Source organism: Coffea eugenioides, unplaced genomic scaffold, assembly GCF_003713205.1.
Source record: "Coffea eugenioides isolate CCC68of unplaced genomic scaffold, Ceug_1.0 ScVebR1_2468;HRSCAF=3498, whole genome shotgun sequence".
In the NCBI taxonomy this organism is placed as follows: domain Eukaryota; kingdom Viridiplantae; phylum Streptophyta; class Magnoliopsida; order Gentianales; family Rubiaceae; genus Coffea; species Coffea eugenioides.
In genome coordinates this window covers 23,581-43,044 of record NW_020862958.1, presented here as the reverse complement: position 1 = coordinate 43,044, position 19,464 = coordinate 23,581, and the positions used below count along the sequence as shown (strand labels likewise).

General features: G+C 38.2%; 2 protein-coding genes across 2 annotated transcripts; one reads left to right on the top strand and one right to left on the bottom strand.

Annotated features, from left to right (window-relative positions):
* The first annotated feature begins 635 nt into the window (after positions 1-635).
* LOC113756751 (mannosylglycoprotein endo-beta-mannosidase-like) lies at positions 636-14,680 on the top strand. Its single transcript, XM_027300290.1, has 11 exons — positions 636-1,029; positions 1,803-1,941; positions 2,196-2,423; positions 2,561-2,619; positions 3,733-3,781; positions 4,156-4,386; positions 10,683-10,852; positions 10,983-11,187; positions 12,233-12,904; positions 12,989-13,216; positions 13,631-14,680. The coding sequence occupies exons 1-11, from the start codon at positions 884-886 to the stop codon at positions 14,426-14,428; spliced, it is 2,925 nt and encodes a 974-aa protein (XP_027156091.1). The 5' UTR covers positions 636-883; the 3' UTR covers positions 14,429-14,680.
* LOC113756752 (pentatricopeptide repeat-containing protein At3g05340-like) lies at positions 14,575-17,539 on the bottom strand. The gene has a single exon (XM_027300291.1). The coding sequence runs from the start codon at positions 17,454-17,456 to the stop codon at positions 15,447-15,449; it is 2,010 nt and encodes a 669-aa protein (XP_027156092.1). The 5' UTR covers positions 17,457-17,539; the 3' UTR covers positions 14,575-15,446.
* Between the last annotated feature and the right edge of the window lie 1,925 nt (positions 17,540-19,464).

The following is a 19,464-nucleotide window of genomic DNA, read 5'->3' as shown; positions in this document are numbered from 1 at the left end:
ATTTTGTGAAGTTCAAAATGAAAAGGTTGTAAACTGTTATCAAAATATGAAAACTCACCATGAGTAATTGTAAATGGTTTAGTTTGCTTTTGAAATAAAATTATTATTACATTAATAATTTTGAATTTGTCTTTTGATGTTTTTCATGAAATATATGCATTATTTGTACTTGTTGGTGAATATTTTTTTCCTTAAAAGACTAAAAAAAGAGTAGATAAAAAATTTTAGAATTGTTTTTGCCCCCACTGAAAATTTTTTCTAACTCCGCCACTGTTTGTACATGTGAAAGTGTGTTAGTGTGTGAAATACATTTATGTATGTGAATATGTATTTATGTGTATGAAAAAAATCTTTTTGTATGTTAAATTGCATGTGAAAAAATTTATGTATCAAAACGTATTAATTAATATATTTGGTTATAAATTTGAAATGAGTCAATATGATCCAATTCAAAATCAATCCAATTTAAAGTTAAACGAATTGAATACAACATATTTAACTGAAAATCTAATATCCCGCCCAACTCGTTTAATTGCAACGTATAAACACCCCCAATCCTACAGACAGCCAAACATCCCCGCGCGCGGGCAAAACAGAAAACAAAGGAACGGGACGGATTTCGGAAAGCTGATTTGTCTTACGTGGCAAAATGTTATCGTCACGGGGGCTGTACTCCATCACCTTCCCCAGTCACGCTTTCAAGTTGTCATCTTCTTAACACTCTTACCCCACTCTTGATCCTTTACACCGACGACAGAACGCCATAAAGTTACACACACAACACACACTAAAGCTCTTGGTTATGACTCTTAACTCCTTAGAGCTAGGCTTTTTGGTGAAGGAGAAGAGAGCTGCGAAGAAGTAGCGTTAGTTGCGGGAAAAAATGGCCGAAATAGGGAAAGTAGTGCTGGATAAAGGATGGTTGGCGGCAAGATCAACTGACATTGAGCTTACCGGAGTTCAGCTCACCACCACTAATCCTCCTTCCGGTCCTGATTCTACCTGGATGGAAGCTGTCGTTCCCGGAACGTAATCATCTTTACTGATACTCATTATCTTTCTGCAATTTGAACTTTTTCTTTTCGGCAATTTTGTATCGAATTTTGCTATTGCTGCAATTTCTTCAATTTCGTCCAATCAGTTATATTAGGATTTTCTTTTTTTGTTTTTTGGTGAATATGGGAAAATTCTAGGGAGTGGCAACTGACATGCTCTGCTCTATGGTGCTATTTGACCTGAAATTTCAGGGTGCTTGATCATGATTACTCATGTTTGTAGAAAATGAACCATTGATGCTACATAAATGGGCAATCTTTTTCATGGAATTGAGGAATGCTGATTCTTTATGGAAAATATTGATTCTTTCTTCTTGTTCTTAAGGATGATGACAGATTGAGCTGACTGGAAATGGATTGTATATCTAAAATAGAACGAAAGGTGAGATTTTCAGCATCTGTTAGCTTTTAAAGGACGTCGGACGGTTGACATGGAGGTTGACTTGGCTTATTAATGCTAGTAATTATAGTGGCAGAACATGGAATTTTAGTCTGGGATTTGGCAAATTTATGGTTTCCTTTAGTTTAGTATGGGATCAAAGGGACATTATTTGTATTAAATGCACCTACTTTAGGGGATTAGATTGAGGTGTCATGAAGAATTACATTGAGCAGATGGACTATGATGTCAGAATTTTACAAGTGCTTTTTCAATTAAAAGATAAATGGAAGGAATGACACAGTGAAGCTACAATTGAGCTTTAGTCTCTTTATGACTTAAATTTGCTTGGTTGATCCCATTGGCAGCGTTCTGGCAACTCTTGTAAAGAACAAAGTTGTACCTGATCCTTTTTATGGGTTGGGAAATGAGGCTATTATTGACATTGCTGATTCAGGAAGGGAGCATTACACCTTCTGGTTTTTCACCACTTTTGAGTGTAATCTGGTAAGCATTTACAAACGCTTTGAGGTAAACAATTAAAGCAAATGTTTGCATTTGTAATTGACCCAGTTTCTGCTGGCAAGTGTGACTTCATTAATTGTTACAAACAGAAAAGCTAACTTTTAGTTTAGGCATTTGGAAATTCTTGTTTGGTCAGTATTGAGCTCTGTATTTCTTAAAATGGGATTTTATGTTGTTTCCTTTCTTTCATTCTAGAATTTTGGTTAAGTTTCATTGATCTCTTGAATTTATTCCAGTTGAATAATCAGCACATTGACCTCAATTTCCGAGCTATAAATTACTCTGCTGAAGTTTATCTAAATGGCCACAAGAAGATCCTCCCAAAGGGGATGTTTCGAAGACACTCCATTGATGTTACTAGTATTTTGCTCCATGATCGTCCAAATCTTCTTGCTGTTTTAGTTCATCCTCCTGATCATCCCGGGAGAATTCCTCCCCAAGGGGGTCAAGGTGGTGATCATGAGGTATGATCAATGTGCTTTTTTTCATTGCCTTCTATACAATGTCTTGGCTACAGGCCCAATATAAGTACCTTACAGTCTATGTCAACCTTTTGGAGTTTCTGTTGTATTTATGCTATTGTCAGCTTCTTCTATGTTAGATTGGGAAAGATGTTGCTGCACAATATGTCGAGGGCTGGGACTGGATAGCTCCAATAAGGTAATGATTGAATTATTTCTTTGGTGATTATTCATCTAAATAACTGCCCAAATAAATTGCACTGAAATATTTACGCTGGCTAGTTGTAGTAAGGTTACTGCAGGAGCTAGTATTTAAATTTACTGCAGAAGCTAGTATTCGTTGAAGATAGCAGTGGTTGAGAAAACTATGAAAGTTAGGAATATATTATAGGAGCAAATATGTTCTCAAGTAACTATATCATATTCAAATCATCAAGGAATGGCTTGTATCTTTCAAATTGAAAGCAAATTAGCTTGCTCATTCTGTTTGATTTCTGACAAAGTAGGCTACAAACATCAATTTCCAATTAGAAGTTTGATGCCTAATAAAAAAGGCCAAAAAAAGACAAAAAAGGAAAACAAATTAAAGCAGAAGTGTTTCATCAGATGCTTCTGGTCACTTCTAGATTTACATTTGTGGCTGGTTAGACAAAGTCCAGAAGATGGGGATCAGTTAGGATGACCTAATTTGAATCTGTAGTAGTTATTCAGAGCAATGAACCTGGGAAGGTTATCCTGGGTAGAAGATTTAAGTTGTTTAATCATGAACACTATTATTTGGATGAATCAAGCTACTCCAGTCCTATGGATGTTGAGAATTCTGTTGTTGGGAATTGTACTGGTGTTAGCCACGTCTTTAGTTGGATGTGTTGTTTATCTAAGTCATGCAGCTCAAAGATAATAAGAGGTAAGGAAATCATTATCTGAGTGACATGCTGAAGTAATACCATTGCCCAAAAGATTATAATATCAACCGTATGTTGGAACAGTTAATATAACTCTTTCCCCTTTTTTGGTGTTGCTTTGTCTTTAATGCTTGAATGCTGTGCACTTGGTCCTTGTTTTTCCTTGCTTTTCTGTTTGTAACACATAAAAGTGAAGTCTTGATTTAGTTTCATTAGGTGTAAAACATTCTCAAGATGCTTGGGGATAGATAATTGATTACATGATAATTTCTGCTTCAGTTTGATTCAGTAAGGGGGTAAAAAAGAAGAAGAATGATACATTCCAGCTAAATTTGTTAAATTCTACAGTGACAGAAAGCTGGAGTTTGATTTTTATTTTGTAAGTAATTGTGTTGGCACTATGACAGGGACCGGAACACTGGCATCTGGGACAAGGTATCAATCTCTGTTACTGGGGTGAGTTATTCCTAGTTACCATTTCTGGTGGATGTTATTCTCTTTTTAGTAGCCAAATCTTTTCTCAAAACTTTGACTGTAATGAAATCTCGGCATACGCCTTTATAAATAGTGTTTTGGTATATACGACTCCAAATAGATGGGAAAAAATTCATTTGGTGGCTTTACCATACTAATCTTGCTGTAGTAACTCAATATTGGATAATCCTTTATTACCAAATTCATGATGCTTTTTGCTAGGACTAGATTTTTAGTTCAAGATTTAAAGAATGCTATCAACTAGTTAATTTTTTGGAAGCTATATTGGAACTACCATAGAATATATTGCGGTGGTTTAGAATTTCTGACACCAATTGTGTAGCAATTTCATGCAGCCAGTGAAGATCGTTGATCCTCACCTGGTGTCCTCATTCTTTGACAATTACAAGCGGGTGTATCTGCATACTACGATAGAGTTGGTAAATAAAAGTGCCATAGTTGCAGAATGTTTGTTGAATATCCAAGTGGCAACTGAAGTTGAAGGAAACACTTGCCTAGTAGAACATCTTCAGACTCAAAATCTGTCATTACCTGCTGGAGCACATGTGCATTATACATTCTCAGAGGTAAGTTTCTTAGCAAATTTAGCAAACTATAGCTTTATGCAATTCTCTTCTCTACATGCTAATTGGTATTTTGATAGAGAATTACTTTTTCCACCAAATGGTTTTCTTCTTCTCAATAAATAAGTAAGAAACTGTACATTCTTCGAAAAAGTGCTTGTGAGAAACTGTTTAGTCTCTGAAAACTAGCAAACACTGTGCAAAGTTCTTTGACATTTGGATGCTGAAAATGCGTGCTATATGCTTGATAACGTAAGCTTAAGCAGAGGTCTGGTCACCAATGCAAGATGCTGAAAAATAAAATCTATCTCCATGAATTCTTATGTAGCCTGAATATAGTAACCAGCCAACTGCAATCTGCATTTGAGGGGATAAATTACTAAGGTTTATGCTTAAGCCTGGTGTAAATTTCATTTTTTATTATTTTATTCAAGGTCGACTTGAAAAGTGGACATGAAATTTAATTAACACTAGTGGCACCTATTGAAGCCTGTAACTGTTGTTCCATAGTTTTAGGTCCTAGGCTACACTAGTCCTGTGATTTTTGTTGTTGAGTAGCAAATTGTAAACATACATTTAAAGGTTCTGCTAAGGTAAAAGCTTCAAAACAAAGGGGTGTTGAGGTACTTCAGCTTCTGGCTTTCTGGAAGTTTCCGTACCTATGCTACCTGCTTGTGTTATAAAACTAGTATCTACATGAAATATGTTCTAATGTAACAGTCATTAGCTAAGCATCCTATTCACCAGTTAAGCAACAGCATGGAATATCATTTCTCATCAAGTAATAGGAAAAAGAAGTATGTTTTTTACATTCTAGCTCAACTGTTTTCATAATCTTACTGACCGTGCTTTTTTTTGGAGGTTAATGTTAGTGTTTCCCTAAGACAGTTTTGTAGAACTGTCAAGGAAGATTGTGTTGGAAAAGAATCAAAGAGATTTTATTAATTCTGTATCTTTCCTACAATTCATTCTAATCTATATATACAATTTTCTGGTACACTAAACAAGGAAAGTCTACATCTAATACCCTTAATTTTGGAGACAGCTTATTCACCCTGATTTCCTCCACTAATTTACCTAAAATATCTCCTAAGATTACTCATTCAAGATTCCTACATCAACCCTGATTTCCTTCAGTAATTATCTCCTATTACTCATTCAAGATTCCTACACTCCCCCTCAAGCTGGTGAATATAGATCTTCCATTCCCAGCTTGACAACACTCTCATGAAACATGTTGCTACACAGTCCCTTTGTCATCACATCTGCAAGTTGAAGTCCTGTCGGAACATACGGAGTACAAATCAGTCCACTTTCTAGCTTCTCTTTAATAAAGTGCCTGTCTATCTCTATGTGCTTCGTCCGATCATGTTGCACTGGGTTGTGAGCTATACTTATAGCAGATTTGTTATCACAGTATAGCTTCATCGGTTTGCTCCATTGAATCCTCAAGTCTTCTAGGATAATTTTAACCCACAATAATTCACATACCCCTGCTGCCATAGCCCTGAACTCTGCTTCAGCGCTTGACCTTGCTACCACACTTTGTTTCTTGCTTCTCCAGGATATTAAGTTTCCTCCAAGAAATGTACAATATCCCGAAGTTGATCGCCTGTCGACTGGAGACCCTGCAAAGTCTGCATCTGTGTAAACTGCCAGATCAATTTCAGGACCTTTTTTGAATAGAATTCCCTTCCCTGGATGTGCCTTTAAGTAATGAAGCACTCGATAAACTGCTTGTAGATGAGCTGCTCTAGGATCATGCATAAACTGACTAATAACACTGACTGAGTAAGCTATATCTGGCCTAGTATGTGCGAGATAAATGAGTTTCCCAACAAGTCTTTGGTACATCTCTTTGTCCACTGCTGTATCTCCATGAGCCTCACTTAATTTGTGATTCTGCTCAATGGGAGTTCCAACTGGCTTGCTCGCTGTCATGCCTGTTTCCTTGAGCAGGTCCATAACATACTTCTGTTGAGAAATAAAAATTCCCTGCCTTGATCGAGCCACTTCAATTCCCAGAAAATACTTCAATTTTTCTAAATCCTTTATTTCAAATTCCTTGGCTAGGCACCACTTCAAAGTTTTCTTCTCTACTTCATCATTTCCTGTCACTATAATATCATCTACGTATACAATCAAAACAGTAACTCCCCCGAAGGCTGAATGCTTGATGAACAGGGTATGATCTCCTTGACTTTGCTTGTAACCATTAGCTATCATTACCTTGGCAAATCGTCCAAACCAAGCACGTGGGGATTGTTTCAGCCCATATAATGCCTTTTTTAACCGACAAACCTTGTTCTTGTCAACCCCACTGAATCCCGGTGGAATGCTCATATAAATCTCCTCTTCTAACTCTCCATGAAGAAAAGCAGTCTTCACGTCGTACTGCTGTAATTCCCAATCAAAATTAACAGCCAAGGATAGCAGAATTCTTACTGTATTCATCTTTGCTACCGGAGCAAACGTTTCCCGATAATCTACTCCATATGTCTGTGTGTATCCTTTCGCGACTAACCTTGCCTTGTAGCGCTCTAAGGACCCATCTGCTTTAAACTTTACTGCATACACCCACTTACAGCCCACTACTTTCTTGTTCTTTGGTAAATCAACTAATTCCCAAGTCCCATTCTTCTCTAATGCATCCATTTCTACTTCCATAGCAAGTCTCCATTCTTTCTTTGATAATGCTTCAGACAATGAGCTAGGAATAGAGACTGTGTTTAAGGTGGAAAGGAAGCTTTGATGGCTTGGGGAAAACTTCTCAAAAGACACAAAGTGAGACAATGGGTATAGGGGTCTTTTGGTGCATTCTCGGGGTTTTTTCCTTACAGCAATAGGTAGATGTAGGTCCTGGTCAGGGCTAAGAGGCTCAGGACAAGGTGATTTAGAGCTGGAAGAATGGTCGGTCGGTGGTGTAGAATTCAGATTTGATTCACTCATTGTTACCTCATTCCCGGAGCTTGGTTTAGAGGATTGTTCTTGCCTTGTAACCACGATGGGATCTCCTTTCCTTGCATACACTTGGTCAAACCGGAACCAGTCATAGATTTTACGATCTTCCTTTTTTTCTTCTACCACATCAGATTGAAGAATTGACTCTTGGAATTCAGATTTGGATGACTCAGATGTGGACAACTCTAAGGAGGGAAATTTTAACTCCTTATCTTCAAGTGTATCTAACTCCCCCTGAAGATAAGGAGTGATAAAATAGGGCTTATTTTCAACAAATGTAACATCTGCCGAGACATAGAGTTTTCTAGTAGGTGGATGATAACATTTGTAACCCTTTTGAGTAGATGAGTACCCCACGAAGACACACTTAAGAGCACGATGATCTAACTTCCCACGATTATGACTATGGACATGAACAAAGGAAGTACATCCAAAAACTCGAGGAGTGAGATTAAAGGAAGATCGAATATCGGGGTAGAATTTGGATAGATTCTCTAGTGGACTTTGAAACCCCAAGACCCTGGAAGGAATTCTATTTATGACATAAGTTGATGTGAGTACAGCTTCTCCCCAATATGCTTTTGGCACACTTTGTTCAAACAGTAAGGCTCTAGTGCACTCAAGAAGATGTCGGTTTTTCCGTTCTGCCACTCCATTTTGTTGTGGAGTGGTAATACAGGATGATTCATGTATGATTCCTTCTTTTTGGAAAAACAGACTCAAGGTTTGATTGAAATAATCACGAGCATTATCTGAACGAAAGTGTTTTATCTTGGTGCCAAATTGATTTTGAATCATTGCATGAAAAACAGGGAAAATATGACTCAAATCAGACTTATTTTTGAGTAAATAGATCCAAGAGACTCTTGTGCAGTCATCGATAAATGTGACAAACCACTTAGACCCTGAGATGTTTGGAATAGTCGATGGCCCCCAAATATCACTATGGATTAAAAAGAAAGGAGAAGACGATCGTTTATTATTGATAGGAAATGGTACACGAGTGTGTTTGGCATACTCACAAATATCACAATGAAAAGACTGAACATCAAATCCCTTGAACAAGGAGGGAAACATTATTTTTAGTGCAGAAAAAGACACATGACCTAGACGTCTATGATGTAACCAGATGATATCCTTATTGGAGGGTGAAGACAATGTGGACAGGGCAGATTTACTAAATTCTGGTTGACTTGATGTATCCAAGTAATAGAGTCCATCATGCTCCTTAGCTAGTCCAATCCTCTTCCCCGAGCCCCGGTCCTGGAAGTCACAACAGGATTCATCAAATATAACAGAGCCAGCTAGATCTTTGGCAAGTTTTTTTACAGAAACCAAATTTGTAGATAATTGAGGAACATGAAGAACATTTTTAAGAATCAAATTTGGAGTAACTTGGACATCTCCGATACCTACCACAGTGGTTGTAGTACCATCTGCAACAACAATCTTTCTATTGCTAGGACAGGGGTTATAGGTTTTGAATTTATTTGAAATATTAGTCATATGGTCCATAGCACCAGAGTCAAGAATCCAGACATTCCTAAACTCATTGCCTAAAACACTAAACGCAAAAGAGATTAGAGCCTTACCTGAAAGTGTCAATGAACACATACCCGGATTCCTTGATTGAGAATTGTTGGTTGCTGGTTTGTCAACTGTTTCTAACATACTTTTAAGCTTCTCAATTTCCTCCATACTAAACCCTCCAATCACTTGAGTTGGATCTTGAACCGACATATGAGCCTGTTTTTGCTGGCCACCTTTCTGTCCCCATTCACGAGTGGGTGGTTTCCCATGTAGTTTCCAGCATTGATCTATGGTGTGTCATGGTTTCTTGCAGTATGTGCACCACAACTCCTCGCGATTCTTTTGCCCACTTGTTTGATTGGTCTTGTCCGCAGCAACCTTGTTCAGTACCAACCGCTGAGGTTTGGAACTTAAAAGGGCTGAATTTTCTATTGAAGGTAGCTCTAACATAATACCCCTGCGACTTTCTTCTCCACGTACCTGAGATATTGCTTCTGTTAAAGAGGGAAATTCTGGCCTGCCCAGAATTTGAATTCGTTCAAGATCGAATTCAGAGTTTAGGCCAGCCAAAAAATCATAAACTTGATCCCTTTCTATGAACTTCTTGATAAATGCTGCACATTTGCTACAGTTCAAATCAAGTGTCCTGTAATAATCCAGTTCCTGCCACTGGTTTTGCAGAAAATTGGCATACTCCGTCACTATTTTTGTCCCTTGTTTTGCTCCAGTTGTCTTTGTCTTGATGTCATAGATAAGAGCTGCATCATTAACCTTGGAATATGTCTGATGAAGGGCATCCCAAATTGCTTTTGCTATAGGAAGAAACATACATGTATCGCTGATTTTAGGAATCATGGAATTCCATAACCAAGACATGATCATTGAATCCTCTTGTTCCCATGCTTCAAACCCCGCCATTTCACTCTCCGGTGCTATTTCCAATAGATGACTCAACTTTCCTTTTCCTTTCAGGAATGTTCGAACCAATTGAGACCACTTCAAATAATTTTTTCCATTTAGTCTATATGCCGCCTGGATGTTTTGAAGCTCTGTTGTGTTCCGTGCACTTTGTTCTTCTTCCACAGTTGAAGACAATTGCCGCGTTGAGGATGTAGCATCCGCCATAATTGAATAGGAGGAAAAAAATGTATAGTAAAAGGAACAGCAATGAAGGCTGAAGAGAATAAGAAAGGAACCAGCAATTAAGGCTGGAATTGACAAGAAGCAAAGGTGGTATTTTTCCCAGAACCCTAGACGGGCTCTGATACCATGTTGGAAAAGAATCAAAGAGATTTTATTAATTCTGTATCTTTCCTACAATTCATTCTAATCTATATATACAATTTTCTGGTACACTAAACAAGGAAAGTCTACATCTAATACCCTTAATTTTGGAGACAGCTTATTCACCCTGATTTCCTCCACTAATTTACCTAAAATATCTCCTAAGATTACTCATTCAAGATTCCTACATCAACCCTGATTTCCTTCAGTAATTATCTCCTAAGATTACTCATTCAAGATTCCTACAGATTGGCTTCCTGCTCCTTTACAAATTATTGGGGCTTGTCAAGTGTTGGTTACTTGGAAGTGTTGGACTGAAGGTCTCTTTTTAAACTGCTAAAAAAAGTGAACATTGTGGAGGGCTTGGGTGATATGTATGATTTCTGTAGCAGTATACTCTGTTTCTGAAGAAATGAGAGGAGAATTGGAAGTAGTTATTTAGTTTACTTGCTCTTTTGACCGAATTCTTAAACATCAGTCTGCATATATGACTTCAGTTAAATTGTGAATGTTTCTTTCATCAGATTTTCTTCTACAAGCCTAAATTGTGGTGGCCGAATGGCATGGGAAAGCAATATCTGTACAATGTCGAAATAACAATTGAGGTCAGGGGCTTTGGAGAGTCAGATTTGTGGAGCCAGCCTTTTGGCTTTCGCAAAATTGAGAATCATATAGACAGTGCAACCGGAGGAAGGTAAAACTTATTGCTGAGCTTTCTTCTTCGGTCGCTTTCTCTCTATCATATTGAACAGCTGGATTAGACTTCTATATTGCTTTTGGTTTCTTGATCTTGGGGCCTTGACCTTTGTCCATCTGCTCCTTAGGTTGTTTAAGGTCAATGGAGAGCCAATATTTATCCGTGGAGGTAATTGGATATTGTCAGATGGACTATTGCGGCTCTCAAAGAAACGTTATCAAGCAGACATTAAGTTTCATGCTGATATGAACTTTAATATGATCCGCTGTTGGGGTGGTGGACTAGCAGAGAGGCCAGATTTTTATCATTACTGTGATATGTATGGGATTCTGGTACATACTTCTCTCTCCAAATTATGTGCATTTAAATAAATGTGGTTTCGCTGAGACAGTTTACATATCTCATTCAAAGTTCCTGACTGCTAGTTTCATGCCTTTCTTGTCATTGGCTTTGAAAGAATGGAACTTACCATACCATGAACAGAATCCTAGCCAGGATGATACGAGATAAGGGTTTCCTACTTTCTCTTTTTCACCTTCTTGATGCATTGCTTGGGTCTGAAATGGCACTAGTAGCGCACTTGCTCCTTCTTTTGAATAAGAAACTGTCAGTGCTATGCTGCTTCACGAGCAAGGAGCGAGAGAATGGAGTGTGCTGTGATGATGTCAGAATTGGCACCTAATCTACCTATTTAGTGATCAATCTGCTAGTTTCTTTGATCCCATTTGTAGTTTCTCTTCCATTTGCTTCCAGGCTTCTTCATGCATATTGGCACCTAATCTACCTATTTAGTGATAAATCTGCTAGTTTCTTTGATCCCATTTGGAGTTTCTCTTCCATTTGCTTCCAGGCTTCTTCATGCATATTTTTTGACCCTGTTCAATGGGGATGACATTGTTGATAACTCTTGGTATACTTTTTTTTTAGTACAGTTATTAGGTAGCTCATGTATGCCAGATCTTTTCTTTTTCGTTAAGAATTGTTAATAACCTAAATTTGAGTTATCCCAGAAGTAAAATGATGTACATCAGAATTTCTGCTGCTACTGTTAGATCACCTTTACAATAGTAGGATGGGCTTTCAATCAGTTTTAGAGAAGGATGTAGATGTTAAAATTTCATCCCGTTCATTCAATATTGTATGGTTCTGGAGAACTAGAGTATATATTTTATGGTTTACTTAAAGCATGCTTTCAATGGAAGTAAGAGTTCACAATTTAAAAAAGTACCATAACATGGATTATTGTCTTTTCCACGTCATGCTGTGTGCTTGTGTGTCCATGAGTGCCTGTGTGTAACAGATAGATATATTGATTGATTAATAGACATAGTAAGTGGATGATGGAGAGAAAAATTTGATTGTTGACCATCCTTGTAGGTTTGGCAAGAATTTTGGATAACAGGAGATGTTGATGGACGAGGTGACCCCATCTCAAACCCAGATGGCCCAGTGGACCATGACCTCTTCTTACTTTGTGCAAGGGATACTATCAAGCTTCTAAGAAATCATCCTAGTCTTGCTCTGTGGGTGGGGGGCAATGAACAAGTTCCACCGGAGGATGTAAATTCAGCTCTGAAAACTTACCTAAAGCTCCACCCTTATTTTGAAAATTTGAACAGTGATGACATTTCAAAAAGAGAACTTTTCCCTGTATTGAAGGACCCTAGTCAGTATCTTGATGGTACGCGTGTTTATGTCCAAGGATCTTTGTGGGATGGATTTGCAGATGGAAAAGGAGATTTCACAGATGGCCCTTATGAAATTCAAAATCCCGAGGATTTCTTCAAGGAGGATTATTACGAGTATGGATTCAATCCTGAGGTTGGTTCTGTGGGGATGCCTGTGGCAGCTACAATTAGGGCAACAATGCCACCTGAAGGGTGGGATATTCCTTTGTTTATAAAGCTGCCAGATGGCTATGTACAGGAAGCTGCAAATCCCATATGGGAATACCACAAGTACATTCCATATTCAAAACCGGAGAAGAAGGTTCATGATCAGATTTTGCTTTATGGGACCCCAAAAGATCTTGATGATTTTTGTCTTAAGGTAATTAAATTTTCTTGCCCTTGTTCCTGCAGCTGTTAGCTTGCTATTCCTTTGTTAGCATTCACCTCTTGAATAAACTTTCAGGCACAACTAGTTAATTATATCCAGTATAGAGCTCTCTTAGAAGGCTGGACCTCGCGTATGTGGAGCAAGTATACAGGAGTTTTAATCTGGAAAACTCAAAATCCCTGGACAGGTCTCCGGGGCCAATTCTATGATCATCTCCATGACCAAACAGCAGGGTTCTATGGCTGTCGCTGTGCTGCAGAACCTATCCATGTTCAACTTAATCTGGCAACATATTACATCGAGGTACAGTTTATTCTTAAACAACTTCATGGATTGTCTTTGATTCAAAGCTTGGTACATAGTACTTATTCCAGTATCTAGTCATCTCAACCATCTTGGCCCAAAATTTAGTCTAAGATGTACATAAATATCTGGTCATCTTAACCATTTTGGCCTGAAATTTTTAGTCCATGATGTACATATGTGGGTCTGGTATGTATCTGCAGCATTTTTGTTTTGGCTGTTTCAACAGAAAAGAACTTGAGCTTGTGCCATTTATATCTTCTCACCTTCCTCGTGCTAATTTGGAAAACTATTCTCAGTATTGGATCAAGCATATGTATCTGACATCAATATTTAGAAGATAATGCATTTTTGTTTCAGATCCCAGAGAAACGTTTTTAATTCTTCCTGTCATGGTCTTTTGGTCATTTACAGGTGGTTAATACTACATCTGGTGAACTCTCTAATGTGGCTATAGAAGCCTCCGTGTGGAATCTGGAGGGGATGTGCCCATATTATGAAGTGTCTGAAAAGCTCACTGTACCATCTAAAAGAACAGTACCTATCTTTGAGATGAAATATCCCAAGTCTAAAAATGCAAAGCCAGTTTACTTTCTCCTCCTTAAACTGTATAACATATCGGACTATGGCATATTGTCCAGGAACTTGTACTGGTTGCATTTACCAGGTGGTGATTACAAGCTCTTGGAACCCTACAGGAATAAGGAAGTGCCACTTAAAATAACATCTCAAGCTTTAATAAGGGGATCCACCTGTGAAGTCCAGGTGCGTGTAGTTAACACATCAAAGAAACCAGATTCTAGAAGTCTTCTTGACAAGAATATACTTACCAAAAGTAGTCGCACTGGTGATTGTGATACAACATTGTTGGAACCTGTACCAAGTGCAAATGAGAAAAAACAAGAAATGAGTCTGTTTCAGAAGATTCAGAGAAATTTTGCTAAGGAGCGAAGCAGTTTGAAGGTAACTGCTATCGGTGGAACTGAATATGGAGTTGCTTTCTTTCTCCATTTCTCTGTTCATGATTCAAAGAAGGACAAAAAAGAAGGGGAAGACACTCGCATTCTGCCTGTCCATTACTCTGACAATTACTTTTCGCTTGTACCTGGTGAAGAGATGTCCATCACCATCTCCTTTGAGATCCTTCCGGGTGTCAACCCTCATGTTACTCTTCATGGCTGGAACTACCAAGGTGGACATACCGTTCTCTGAATTCTAAAGACATAATAATCTTCTTTGCAGTTCACACAGACGGCTTTTGACAATTATCAGGTTCCGAACATGTTTACAAAGATCAGGCATTACAATGCAGTATGCATAACTAGGTTATAGGCATCTCAAAGATCAGGCGTTACAATTTTTATTTTATTTTATTTTTGGTGTACATTCGAAATTTGGAAATATATGACAATCAGAAAGTACCAACTGAGCTCCAAGAATAAAAAATGTTAGTCTTGTTCACAATGGTAACAGTTGCATCTATTCACTGTACACTCAAGCTTTAGGGCGACATGAGTCATTAAATTCTTTTAGGCTCTACTTAGCACTCTAATTTGTAAGTTGAAGATTGCTGCTCCATGACAAGAATGGAGATTTTCAATTGTTATTTTGGTATCTAATGAATCACTAGGCCTGCATGAACATTGTGTTAAAATAGAGAACGGTGACGAATTCAGATGCCTCTTCACTTTGCATCTTATGGGCATTAAAAGTAGAGCAGCTTTCAAAAACCAAAGAAATAATTTGAGGCGTTTCACTTGGCTTTACTTGCCATATGCATGTCAAATTGCCCCAGAAATAAATATTCCAAATTTTACTTGTGCCTATACATATCAGAGTCTAGCAGGAGAAAATTCGGCTTAAATCTCTTTGATGCACAATGGATGCAGTCATTGTGCAATGACGCTACTTGTAATCATGGTAACCATAGAAATGATGGTTGAGATAGAATGACTACACCTTATTTATTGCCTGTCGTCTGTCGTAGCATATAACTGCATTTGCAATGTGCTTATTTCGAGCAACTTACCACAGAACACAGGTAAATTCGTCCTCAAGCGTTAACCGAGTACCCCTCCAAAGCAATCTCTTATTTCAAATGAGATGTAGAATTTCATTTGCAGCTAGGTGATTTGAACGAGAACATCTGGGTTCGGAATGCCGAAGGAATCATGACTTCCAATATTCGTAGATTTCTTACTCATGCCAAAGTTTAATTGTTAATTTGGTATCACTCAATGAATTCAAAGTGTTTAGCATCTAAGATTCCATTTTGTTTTGGTCTGCGGGAGTATAAAATCAATCTATTCTCCAGCAGATGTCCCTCATCTGTCATATGCTTAAGCAAACCTAACAGACTTTGATAGATAAATTCATTTTGTGGATGCATTTGATCAGCAACAACAAAACTATGAATCTTCTTCTCAATCTCAATCCAACTTGTGCCCGTCTCTTTAGCTACTCCCCTCTCTTTCATCTCTCTAATAATTGTTGCTCTATCATTCCATTTCCCTTCTGAAGAACACATGTTGGCCATCAATGTATATGGCACTGGGCTATCTGGTGCAGCCAAGAGCAGTTGGTCAGCAGCATACTTGCCCATTTCATTATCACCATGAATACCACAAGCACCAAGTAAAGCTTGCCAAATTAAGGCTCCTGGCTCAATAGGTAATCCTTCGATAAAATGCTTTGCTTCTTTAAGCAGACCTGCCCGACCAAGCATGTCAACAACACAGGCATAGTGTTCCATCCTAGGTACCATGCCATAAACTCTCTGCATGGTTTCTAAAATCCCCATGCCTCTGTGCACTAAACCAACATGACTGCATGCGTGAAGCAAAGAAAGAAATGTAACATCTGTTGGCTCTCGACCCTCTGATGTCATCTCTTCATATAATTCAAATGCTCTAAAGCAATTACCATGACGAGCAAATGCTGCAATCATTGAATTCCATGAAACTGGATTCCTCTGTGGCATCTCAGTAAAAATTTTAACTGATTCCTCCAAGTTCCCACACTTGGAATACATGTTGATTAAGCCATTGCTAACAAAAGGGTTAGCACCAAATCCTTTCTTGATAACTAAAGAGTGAACTTGTTTACCAAGATCCAATGAAGTTTCAACGCCAAACACTCCAAGGACGGCAGATATGACATTTGGATCAAGCTTAATTCCTGCCCGTACCATTTTCACAAAAATCTGAATCGCTTCATCCTTGAATCCATTTTGTGCAAAGCCCACAAGAACAACAGTCGTGGAAACCTCGTCAACCACCTTAGCAGACTCAAAAATCTGCCAAGCATCCTCCACACAACCGCATTTTGAGTACATATCCATCAACACACTTTCGACACAAAAGTCTGATTGAATCCCCAATTTCCAAACAACCCCATGAATCTGACAACCCTCTTTCAGAGCCTGTAAGCCAGCACAAGCGGATAACGCACTCAGATACGTCAAATAGTTCGGAGCTACTGATCCATGGTACATTTCCACAAACAAGTCCAAACTTTCCTCATAAAACTCATTTTGGACAAGGCCGGATATCACTGCTGTCCAAGAGATGACATTCCTCTCCACCATCTCATCAAAAACCCGTTTCCCCAAGTTAGAACACCCACACCTAAAATACGATGTCATCAGAGCATTCCCAACTGTAACTTCCCTCCTAAAACCACTCAAAACCACCAATCCATGCAGCATCCTAGTAACTCCAAGAAACTCAAGTCCATCACAAGCTGACAAAACCGTAGTCAAACTGGCACGATCAAGCCGAAGAAACTCCGAACGTATCATTTCTTTAAAATACCCAAATCCCATCTCAAACTTCCCATTTCTCAAAAACCCGGAAATAATTGAATTACAAGAAATAGTATCTCTAACAGGCATCTCATCAAACATCTTGACCGCATCCGACAATTGACCGCACTGTGAATACATGGAGAGCAAAGAGTTCCAAATTACAAGAGAATTCCGAACAATACGATCATTTTCGAGGTTATAAACTTCCGGATTTTTTATAATGGAGGCATGGAGAGAAGAACCCAGACGCAGATTGCCTTCTCTTCCACAAGTGGAGAGAAGGCTGCTTATTTCTACATGGTTTCGTGAATACTTCGGGGTTTCTGGAGAAAATGGAGTTGAAAAACTGAAGGTTTTGAGGTGGGAGGAGCGATAGGCGGCCCAGAAGAAGGGGAGGCAACAACTCGAGCATTGAAGAAGCCATCTGGTATTCATCCATCAAATTATGGTAGGGAGATTCTCTCCAATATCGAGGGAGAGGTAACAACGGTCGAAATACGGTTGCTTCTGCGGTGGAAAGTGGGATGAACTTCCCACGGTAGGGGGGAAAGATAACGGTCGAAACGGTCGAAACCTATTGTTAGAACTTAGAAGCTAATGTTTTCAGATTGTATCCACTCGGCTGAGCTATGTTTTCGATCAAGTTCAATCAGAGTCGAATGGGATGATATCATAAATATATATAATTAAAACAATAATAAAAAATTTCCTTTAAATTAGTGGTTTATAACTTTATATATATATTGATGAGTCTGGATTAGAGATGATAACGGATGAGTTTGGATTAGGGATGGCAATGGGGCGGGTATGGAGGCGGGAGATCCCTCCTCCGTCTCCTGCCTCGTTGCCAAAAAACTGCACCCTGCCTCCGTTCCCCCCCCTCCCACTTACCCTCCGCCCCGCTTCTCTCACCGGTAATAATTTGGTTTTTTTTTCTAGAAACTTTTATTCAATAGGTCAAAACTAAATTCAAAAAATAAAATAAAATACGAAAGTGAAAAAAGAAAAATGAAACAAGAAAAGTGTTGAAATAAGACGCCAAGAAAATTAAGAAACTTAATTGGATTGTATAGATAACATTTTGAAATATTCATAGAACGCGTGACATGTTTGTACCAAATATCAATTAGGAATTTGGATAGAAATCGAATAAAAGTTATGTTTAGTTGCCAAATATTCTAAATTTATTATTATTAGATTATATAATATATTACATTTATTTATATTAATAAATTGAAGTGGGGGACGGTTCCCCCGCCCCATTTAAAACGGGGGGAGAAAAATTCCCCCAGTCCCCGCCCCACCCCATTACTCCCCCTGTGGGGTAGGCACTCGCAAGCATCCGTCCCCATTGTCATCTCTAGTTTGGATTTAGTCCAAAAGGAATGCACTTAAAAGTTATAGGTAAATTTGCAGTTTTAAAAATATATATAATGCGTGGATTTTATACTTCTTAAAATAATATGGGGTCAAAATGAAATTATTAGAAAAATTTTGGAACAACCTAAACTAACTAGATGTTAGCCGCCGCCCAGTTCCTTTACTTTTCATTTTATCCTGGTTCCTTCTTCTTCCTTCCATGCACCATAACTCTTTTCTTGTCCTTTTTCCCCACAAATCAAACACACGTGAAAACTCTCTTTATCTTTGTTATTTTCCTTTTTCCCTCCTCTCTCTTCTCTTCCCTTCTTTGCTCTATTCTTTTTTTTCCTCCTATTTGATTTCAAATATTTCAAGAACTAAGTTGTAGGAAATCAAGTTAGAAATTTTAGGGAACGAATTTTTTTCTCTTGATCTGGGTTGTTACTTCGTTTCTCTTAGAGCTGGTCAAAGATCAAAAGATAGAAAAAAAAAGGGGGGAAGAAGTAGCCAATATGAAGAAGCAAGGATGAAGTACCATCGGCATCAGAAAGGAAACAAGAAGAAAATTGGGATCTTTCTGGTTCTAGCGGTTCTCGGTTCAATCGATCAGATCGGCAAGTCCAGTCCAAATTTAAAAACGCTGGTTGGAAGTACAACTCAACACAAACATCTTTGTCCATGTTTTTGGGGCCCAATTGAGAGAAGATGACCGGCAAAGGCTATTATTAGGACTGTTAATGGGGTTGGGCTAACCCAATCTTGACTCTTTTGGCTCGATAAAAAGTCCGATGAGTCCAATCTTTTAGTGAGACGGTTTGAGATTGTACCTAAAAATTAACCCGAATTAAATATGAGCCAAGTTTGGACTTTATTAGGCTCAAATCCAATATAAGTCTAGCCCTTTAATTACCTATATATATATATATCCAAATATATTATTACTAAATACTAAATATATAGAAATTACAAAACACAAAAATATATTTGAAGACTCCTCTACTAGTTTTCTTAAGAGTCAATATTAGTAATGCATAAATGAATTTCTAACTTTTCTTATTAGTTGAGTAAATTTTTGTGAAGC

Coding starts and splice junctions, on each gene's coding strand:
- LOC113756751 (XM_027300290.1), top strand. CDS start 884: ATGGCCGAAATAGGGAAAGTAGTGCTGGATAAAGGATGGTTGGCGGCA. Junction 2,424..2,560: donor GTCAAGGTGGTGATCATGAG/GTATGATCAATG, acceptor CTTCTATGTTAG/ATTGGGAAAGATGTTGCTGC. Junction 3,782..4,155: donor TATCAATCTCTGTTACTGGG/GTGAGTTATTCC, acceptor AATTTCATGCAG/CCAGTGAAGATCGTTGATCC.
- LOC113756752 (XM_027300291.1), bottom strand. CDS start 17,456: ATGAATACCAGATGGCTTCTTCAATGCTCGAGTTGTTGCCTCCCCTTC.